Source organism: Microtus ochrogaster, chromosome 15 (genome assembly GCF_000317375.1).
Source record: "Microtus ochrogaster isolate Prairie Vole_2 chromosome 15, MicOch1.0, whole genome shotgun sequence".
Classification (NCBI taxonomy): Eukaryota; Metazoa; Chordata; class Mammalia; order Rodentia; family Cricetidae; genus Microtus; species Microtus ochrogaster.
In genome coordinates this window covers 17,969,477-17,979,354 of record NC_022017.1, presented here as the reverse complement: position 1 = coordinate 17,979,354, position 9,878 = coordinate 17,969,477, and the positions used below count along the sequence as shown (strand labels likewise).

Sequence of the window (9,878 nt, the reverse complement as noted above, 5' to 3'; positions counted from 1 at the left end):
TATACTTTTTAGTACCTTCTTATGCAGCAGACACCATGGGGGTTGGGATCTAGCAAGCCTATCCATAAAGTTCAGAGTATAATATAATACTCTTTGTCCATCAACATTAACCCATCTATTCCCTTGCTCATCATACACCCTGTGTACGACAAGGTTTCTGCTGTAGTCTTATACATTCCCATACTTTGCTTCCCTATCCCAGAGCTGTTCCTGAAGAGATAATCCTTGTCTTGTAGATACATAGAATATCATTATTATGAAAGAGATTGTGTAAAGCTCATATCCCGCATAGCCAGCTAATGGAGAAACCCATCTATGCCCCAAGGGCGGCCAATATCAGGCTGTCTGCCATTGACCTCCAGGAAGCCTAGTGCCATGCCACAGACGACACTGGAGTTGGTGTGGCAAGCAATGAGTTAACTATAGCATGCGATTTTTGATATGATTGTAAGATTTATTGTATACAGTGCTCTGCCTGCATCTATGTCTGCACATGAGAAACAGGGACCAGAGCTCAGAGATTGTTGTGAGCCACTGTGTGGTTGCTTGGAATTGAACTCAGAATCTCTGGAAGAGTAGCCAGTGCTCTTAACCTCTGAACCATCTATCCCTCCAGCCCTAATATGTTGAAGTTTTACCATCATATAGATAAAACTTTCAATTTATTTGTTCCTTTACTTAAAATTTTAAAAGGTTTCATTTATTTTAAAATTATGTGTATATGTGCTTCTACTCACCATGGCCAGAGCTTTCCCTGGAGCTGGAGTTACAGGTGGTTGAGAGCTTGGATTCTCTGGGAACAGTACGCAAGCCTTTAATTACTAACACTCATTTCTTCAGTGTGTGTGGCAGGGGGAGGGAAAGGGAGAACAGGGAGGGAGGAAGAGAGGGAGATGAAAGAGAGGGGATGGAGAGCAAGATGTAGGGGGAGGGAGGAAAGGGAGAGAGAAGCAAGGTCACAAATGATGGAGTACAGATTGGTCTCAAACTATCAGACACCTCATATGAGTGAAATAAAAAATATTTCTCATTTCAGTCTTAATGGTTTTCAGTTAACTCAATTTACATATACTGCCCAAGGCTCACAGGTCTAAGTGGGAAAGGGGCCAAAGATGCACGTTCGTCTGTCAAAAATAATTTTTGAAACAGGGTCTATGTAGTCCAGGCTGGCCTGGAATTCTTTTTATTGTGTATGAATGTTTTGCCTGGCATCTGCAAAGACTAGAAGGTGGTACCAGACACTTTGGGATAGGATTACTAGATGGTTGTGAGCTGCCTTATGGGTGCTGGAAACTGAACCCAGGTCCTCTGAAAGAATAGCAAGAGACTCTCGCTGCTAAGTTATGCCTTTAGGCTCTGGCCTGAAATTCTGTATCTTCCTTCCTTAGCTTCCCAAGTGCTGAGACAACAGGTGTGCATCATCATCTTTGACTATAGACCTGCATTTCTGATTAGCATTCTAGAATAAAGCAGGATAAGACTTCCGGTTTAAAGTCTTTGAACATATTTGATATTAAGTTATGAGCCACATTTTATACATATATGTTTTTAATAAGACCTCATATAGCTTAGCTGACATTAAACCCTTGATCTTGTGGGTTGGTGGTGGGGCACTCAAGAGGCAGAGGCAAGCAGATCTTTGTGAGCTCAAGGCCAGCCTGGTCTACAGCGTGAGTCCCAGGACAGCCAAGACTACACAGAGAACCCTGTCTTGAATCACTCCCCTACCCAAATTCTTGATCCTCCTGTTTCAGTCCCCCAATGCTTTTTTAGTATGTCTTTTTTCTTTTCTACAGTATATTTTCTCGTTAATGGATGAGTTGGAAGTAATGCTCCCCATCCTTCTGCCCGAAGATAACGTTTTGAAGCAGTATCACTATGCAGCCCACACTGGTCTTTAACTCATGACCCTGCATCAGTCTAACTGCTGGGCTTACAGGGGTGTATAACCACATCTGGCTTTGACAGCTTTAATATTCTTCACTAGTGGAATGGTTAAGACTTTCATTGCCTTCATGGTTTTATTGCTTTTAGTATTAAAAAGTACAAGTTCAGTCTGGTGATGGTGGTGCACACCTTTAATCCCAGCACTCAGGAGGCAGACAGGTGGATCTCTGAGTTTAAGGTCAACCTGGTCTACAGAGCTAGTGCCAGGACAGCAGGATAGGCTCCAAAGCTACATAGAAACCGTCTCAAAGAAAAAAAAAGGTGCAAACTTGTACAATCAACCTATAGAAATTTAATGTCAGACTCCACAATACCATTTTATAGTGCTAAATATAAAGGATTTGTAAGGATTTAGTTACAAATACAAAGAAATATAATACATGACATGAAAAAATTTACATCATTGTTGGGGACTGCGGATCACCAGACCCTGAGTTTCTTGTAAACTTGTTTTCCTTGGCTCTGAGCCGGCTGCAGCTGCTCTCAGTGTGAGACCCTGATGACAGGGGAGTGGGTTCTGATGAGTCTGCAGCTGAAAGATCCTGAGAGCTGAGACATGGCCAGAGCCCTATATAAGCTGTCTGTGAACACAATAAAGTGGACATTCTTGTATCAAGGATGACCCGTGTCCATGTCTCTCTCTCTGTGTGTATTTTTAAGTCTCCAGGCCCAGTTCCCGGCTCGCATAACGACCTGTAGCGGCTCGGGCACTACAGGTGTAGCACCATAAAGCGGGCACTGTGCTTTACTCATAATCCTTTCTGCTTCAAATTCAGTAAACGTTTAACAGAAATCTAGTAAAAATAATGTGGAGATGGATGGCTGGGAGAGAGAAAAACACCCCCCCCCCCCGGTCCTTTTACAGTCGGGCAAAGACAGACCCTTGAAGAGATAGGTAATGAGTGCTGACTTTTAGGGAGCAGATCTCAGACCACAGTCAAGTCTGTCAGAGCTAATTTACTATCTCATTTTGTTCTATCAGGAAAGGGACTTATATACTGTTCGTGAAATAGTTTCACATTCCTCGGGAATCATGTTGGTGCTCAGAGTTTAGAACACTTTAGACAGTGGATTTTCAGATTTAACATTTGTACTGTGCTAAGGCAAGCTAGAAACATGGTATTTCAAAATTATTTTAAAATATTATAGTAAATAACTATTTGGATTTAAGTGTTCTTACGTACTCAAATAATAAAAGCACTCTAGACCACAACAGCATTTTGTACAGTAAGATTTTATTTGAATAATATTTACAAAATAAATACAATTTTAATCACTAAGTTCTTCTTCATCACTGAAATATGTGCTTTTCTTTATCCTTGGTCGTCTGGAATCATCGGAGGCTGAGGGACCCCCTGGACTGGCTCTCCATCTGTTTTGCTCCTCTTCAATCTTGGCTTGCTGTAATATGATTCAGAAAGCAGACAAAACCCGTTATGTATGGCACATCATGTTAATCCAAAGGAATTACCATGAGAAGACCAGAACACAAACAATTTCTACCCTCTTAGGTCATATCGACAAATCCCAATCATGGTCCTACTCAAAAATTATCCTAGGGAAATTCCCCAGTCCCACCTCCCACCCCTGGCCACTACTCCCAAGATGTGTTGAACTCCTTATGATGGAAGGAAGACTTTGAACTTCTGAGCCTTCTGCCTCTACTTCCATAATGCTGGGGTTGCAACCCCAGCCCATGATTATGCCGTGCTCAGTAGCAACCAACGCCCTAGCCATTTTTGTCTTTCAGTTTGTTTCGACACGGGGTTTCACTATGTAGCTTACGTTGGCCTGGAACTTGTAAGGTAGTTGAGGCTGGTGTGAGCTCATGATCTTCTACCTCAACCTTCTCAGGTGAGAATAAAGCATGAGATATGATGATTAGCTCAACCCTAGGCAATTTCTAAAGATTCTTTCTAGATAAGCTAAAGACATTTTTAATCAAACTGTTGTTTTAATTTAAACAATAATTTTACCCAGGCTGGTCTTGAACTCCTGATCCTATCTCTACTTCATATGTGTTGGGATTACAGATGTGCTAACACACCCAGCTAATCCATTGGTTCTCAACCTGTGGGTTGTAACCCCTTCGGAGGTCATATATCAAATATCCTGTCTGCATATCAGATATTTACATTATAATTCATAACTGTAGTAAAATTATAGCTATGAAGTAGTGATGAAATAATTTTATGATGGGGGTAACCACATGAGGACCTGTATTAAAGGGCTGCACCATTAGGAAGGTTGAGAACCACTGAGCTGATCCAATATTTCCACCACCTAATTTTGTAATTAAGACAGATTAATAATATACTAAAAGTATAGACTAAAATAATATACTAAAAGTATGTTATTATATTATGGGATCTTACAGCCTAGAAAGAATGAAAGAGAACTTTTCATTCAGATAAAGACCTAAGAATAATGTGTTACCTCAAATTTACAGTGAAAGGAAAACATAGATTACATGATGATCAACACAGTGATAAAAGAATATAAACATACACTTTAACATGAATTACACCACAGTGCCTTGTCTTATTTATACTTGATAAATTTTATTTTTTCAGTTTTTTTTTTTTTTTTTTTTTGGTTTTTCGAGACAGGGTTTCTCTGTGGCTTTGGAGCCTGTCCTGGAACTAGCTCTTGTAGACTAGGTTGGTCTCGAACTCCCAGAGATCCACCTGCCTCTGCCTCCCGAGTGCTGGGATTAAAGGCGTGCGCCACCACCGCCCGGCTTATTTTTCAGTTTTTGAGACAGGGTTTCACTCTGTAGTCCAGGCTAGGTTTAAACCCATTTTCCTGTTTTACACTGCTAAGTGTTGAGTTCACAGACACGGCCCTCTGAATACCTACTACACTGCCCCCTTTCTCTGAGACAAAGCTTCTTCTGGCAGGTCTTGAATTCCTAGGCCCACATGGTTCTTTACCTCAGCCTCAATGCAGGCAGCATTAAAGGCTGTAGCTTCGCTCAGTTAAAACAAATCAACTGGGACACAACACACTGTCACACCACTTCCTTCCTCTGCCCTGCCCAGCAAGTGGTCCATCACTGAGCTAGGTCCCCAAGCACCCTGATCCCTTGAGAGCACCAGTACCTGAAACGCTATGGCCTGACTGAGACTGTCCAGAGCCGGATCTTCCCCTTCTTCTTCACTCACTTCAACTTCTTCACTAGGTCAGCAAAGGAAAAAAAAAATTCAGCTGCAGTCAGCTAACAGTAAAAAGGCAAAACCACACAGCATCTTAGTGAGCCTACTATACATACACCTCCTCTTCTGGTTCAGGAACTTTCTTCTTCTTCTTCTTTTCTTTCTTCTTGGGAGGCTCACGTTCTCCAAGCATGTTTTTAGGACAGGCATAACTTAAGTGTCCACTTTCCTTTTGTTAAAAAAAGAAAGAAAAAAGGAATAAAGATGATAGCTGCTGTTATTGACAGGAACCTGCCCTGGCCCTGTGAGTGAGAGGCTAGAATCTAGGAGAAACCATATTCTCATTGTGGGAACACAGGACCAGACATGGTCCTTCCCAATAGAAGAGGCAGAGTATGGGCTACTCTAAAGACTAGCATCTACAGTGATAAACTAGGGAGCAAAGAAGTATTCTTTCCTCAAAATTTTAAATCTCAACTTTTGCCACACAAAAGAATTCTAAATTTAAATAGATCATCAACTCTAAAAGCTTTACATTAGCCTGAAAAATGGGGATGAAATTATTTCTATTAACTTGTAAGATGTTGAATATTCAGCTTTAAGAACAAGTGAAGGCTGGGGATACAGGTCTGGGGCAGAGTACCTGCATGGCGGGCACAGAGCAGGGGTGGAGTCCCAGCACCACACTCGTTCCTTTTTCTTACATACGTGGCTTGCATTATCATCCTATTTTGCTGAGTTGGATTATTATAAGGAGATAGAATACTGAATTGTAAAACATAGGAGCTCTGAGCTACAATCTATACATTAGCTTACTAAACTACTTAACTAACTAAATTACTTAAACACTTGTGGCAACAACAATCAAACACATGCAATATCCAATTAACAGAAATTATTAGTTGCTTAAAATCTTTCAAGACATTAAGAAAACTAAAAAATTCATTAGCTTTTTTTTTTTTGGCTTTTGCAACAGGATTTGTCTGTGTCGCTCTGGCTGACGTGGAACTCAGTCTGTAGACCAGGCTGACCTTGAATTTACAGAGATTCTCTCCTGCCTCTACCTCCCGAATGCTGGGATTAAAGGTATATGCCACCTGTATTTTTAGAAAACAACCTCAAAGATTCAGAAACTGGTAAAATTATTTTATATTATCTACCCTAGGTATTTTTATTCTCTCTCTTTTTGCTTTGTGATACTGAGGATTGAACCCCTATCTTTTAGAATGCCAGGTAATTTCTCTCCCACTCATCTCCGCCTATAGTCCCACCCCAAGTAGGACTTTAGATACTATTAAATTTTATATATTATTAAAATGCGTGTGGACATGCATTTGCCACAGTATGAGTGTGGAGGTCAGAGGACAACTTTGTGGATTAGGTTCTCTTCCACCTTTATGTGGGTTCCTAGAATTGAACTCAGGTCATTAGGCATGCATGGTGAACACCTTTACCCACGGAGTCATTTCAGTGATGTTTACAAAGATGAGTTTATGTTGGTATTCAGGCATCTGTACTGGCCTGCCCTTGAGGTCCTGACAGGATACGGTCTCAGCTGCAGCCACTAAGAGCACCTCCTGTGCACATTCACTACGTTCCCTTTTCTTCCTGCTTCTCTGCCTGTCTGTCTCTTCTCTCCTACTGTTCCTGTCTCCAGAGGCTGGTCTCCCCTTTCTCCTGCCCCCTTTTCCCATTCACTTTCTCCCAATAAAAAAATCCCTCCACCTGAGCTCTGTCGCATGGTGTCTTTCTCTCACACCCTGCTTTTTTAAAAGTTACAATTTACACTCTCCAAGATAAGTCGCTTTCAAAATCTGGGTTTAGCCAAGCAGAAATTTTGGTGAGGAGTTTGGGGTTCAGCTCAGACAGCAGAGTGTTTGTGTGGCATTCAGAACGCCTTGGTAACTCAGAAACTAGAAGTGGTGGGACATACTTGTAATGCCAGCATCTTAAATTCACGATCGTCACCTACTGCATGGGGGAGTGTGAGCCAGACTGTGCTACATTAGACCTATCTCAAACCAACTGAAAATAATCTCAACAAAAATGAAATCGTGGCGAGGCTGGGGAGATAACACAGCAGGATAAGAGGGCTTTTGCTGCAAGTTACTAGCTTAGAACCAAGTTTAGAGACTCTTGTTAAAAGGGAATAAGTGATATATCAGGCAGGATTTTTGGAGTCCTGTGTCCTCCATCCACCCCAGAGTCTCCCTTTCTGTGAACACCTGCCTCTCCCGCAGGCACCACTAAAAGACTAATGTAAAGATCACTTTATACTACAGAAGAGTTACCAAATTTTAGGTTTACTTACCCCACACTCATAACACTTAGATTTATCAAAGTAGTTTCGCCGTCGGATGAACTCAGCTGCTCTTCCATTATCAATAGCAATGCTTGCCTTTATCACTCTACCAAATAACTAAATCAGAGAAAATGTAAATACAGAGGATGTAGTTCACCAAGACTTCGTTATCAGATACTGTCTCCTCAATTCTTGTTTAATAAATGTGATAGATTCTATGCCATAATTTCCCCTTCAGTCTTCCAAAGTTTTGATAACCCAATACAATGCTGACGTCGTTTCTCCTGAATTACAGATAGTAATCAGACTTTATGATCTCCTGCAGCCCCACTGCTCTTGCTTTAGATGAACACAGACACTTTTGGGTTACAACCTTGATGAAAAGAATGGCTTACCTGTTTGTTATTTATTGCTCTGGTGCAGTTTAAGGCAGAGTCTTTATCCAAAAACAAAATAAATGCAACACCTTTACTCTTCCTCGTGTCTTTGTCTTTCATTATAGTAACCCTTAAAGCACAAAGAACCAGTTAAAAAAAAATAAGACAAAAACTTGTAACTACTCAGGAAACTCAAGATGATTTTTTTAAAATCAGGTTAAATAATAAAACATTTGAAAAGAAAAATTAAAAAAACCATGATTAGTGGTAGAGGCTTGTTATTCCAACATGTGGCAGAGTTCAGGGTCATTCTTGGCCAGAGAGCTTTAGGCCAGCCTAGGCTAGGAGATCCTGTCTAAAGAAACATGATTTAAACCATCCAGCTCCTCAAAGTCCTGAGGGACCAAGGAGAACGGAAATGAGAAAATGACACTGACAATACAGAAGAGCACAGCTAGAACTGGGAGCTGTCAGAGCTTGAAGGGTCTAGTTGACAGACAGGCTGAGGCAACTGCTACATCATTATCAACTAGATATCAAAATGTCTATCCTCTTCTTGCAAAACCAAAAACACAAGCTGACGCATTCTCTTGTATACAGAGAGCAAAATGATTTACTATTTTTCTTAAGTTTTAGATCCAAGTGTCTTCATTTCAAACAATTTCCAGCTTAGTGGTCCTTAGCTCTTCCTCAGTGCCCCAGGCTGTAGGAGTTGCCAACCGCGTGCCATTTAGTGTAATTTAGAAGAACAATGCTTGAATCTGCCATGGTGACACATGCTTAGAGTGCCAACACTCAGAATGCTAGGGCAGGAAGACTTCACCAAGCTGAAGGCTTGTATATAGTGAGGTATGTAGTGAGACCCTATCCTTTTGTTTATTCATTTGAGATTTTTATTTTATGTGCATGGGTATTTTGCCTTCATGTATGTCTGTGTTCTATGTATGTGTATTGCCTGGGTGTCAGGTGCCCTGGGAACTGGAATTACAGCCAATTGTTAGTTACCAAGTGGGTGCTGGGAATCAAACCTGGGTACTCTGGAAGAGCACTCAGTGTCCCTGATAGCTGAGCCTTTTCTCCAGCCTGAGACTGTGGCAAACTTTTTTGTTGGCCACCAGCTTACAAATAACAACACGGAGACTTACTATTAATTATGAAAGCTTGGACTTTAGCTTAGGCTTGTCTCCACTAGCTCTCATAGCTTAAATTAACCCATTTATATTAATCTACATTCTGCCACATGACACTACCTCTCTTCCATATTACACCTCCTTTTTCTTCTCCACCTCTGGCCGGCAACCCCACCTTTCTGCCCAGAGTTCTCTCTCTGCCTGTTAAGTCCCACCTATACCTCTTTTGTAGATATTAGCCACTTAGCTTTTTATTGCACCAACTACAGCAACACATCTTCACACAGTGTACAAATATTATGCAAAATGTATAAAAACAATGTGTACACATACATGTATATATTCACAGTCAAGGGAGTGCACACTACAGAGCAAGTGGAAATATTAATGACAGGTACATGTGGATAAAGGAATCTTTTTTTAAAAGGTAACAGTGCTTTGTTAGTGAATTCCCAGCACTCTATACATAAAGGCTGGGCATGGCAGTCTTGGTGAGCAGAAACTGGTATATCCTAGGAGCTCACTGGCAAGCCTAGCAAAAGCAGTAAAGCTCAGGTTTAGTGAGAGGCCCTGAATTGAGAGAGGGAAGTCAAGAGTGGTAGATCCAGGACACCCTCAGGTCCTCTTGTCTTCTCTATGTGCATATGTCAGGGTGTGTGCACAAGAACAAAAGGGAGGGCATGCTGGTTTTACTAGATACCTTATTCTTTCTTGCTTCCACCTCTCAGTCACTGCTTATTGAAATCTGCCTTATTTACAGGGTTTAAGATTCTGTTTCTGTCCTAATATATACTATGGAAATCACTTCTCCTTTCTACTAATTAGGTTCTCCTTCATTTATCTATTTAATATAGACAATGCCTCGACTCATCTACTTTAATGTAAAGTCTTTTTTTTTTTTTTTTTGGTTTTTTGAGACAGAGTTTCTCTGTAGCTTTGGTGCCTGTCCCGGAACTAGCTCTTGTAG

General features: G+C 41.0%; 1 protein-coding gene across 1 annotated transcript in view; it reads right to left on the bottom strand.

Annotated features, from left to right (window-relative positions):
- Positions 1–3,165: 3,165 nt before the first annotated feature.
- The window catches only part of Zcrb1 (zinc finger CCHC-type and RNA binding motif containing 1), a 12,506-nt gene continuing 5,793 nt past the window's right edge, over positions 3,166–9,878 (bottom strand). Inside the window, exons 4-8 of the mRNA XM_005354305.2 lie at positions 7,800–7,911; positions 7,414–7,521; positions 5,219–5,331; positions 5,049–5,124; positions 3,166–3,348 (exon numbers count right to left, since the gene is read on the bottom strand). Of these exons, the coding sequence (XP_005354362.1) occupies positions 3,217–3,348; positions 5,049–5,124; positions 5,219–5,331; positions 7,414–7,521; positions 7,800–7,911 (541 nt within the window). The 3' untranslated portion in view covers positions 3,166–3,216. The remainder of the gene's footprint in view (positions 3,349–5,048; positions 5,125–5,218; positions 5,332–7,413; positions 7,522–7,799; positions 7,912–9,878) is intronic.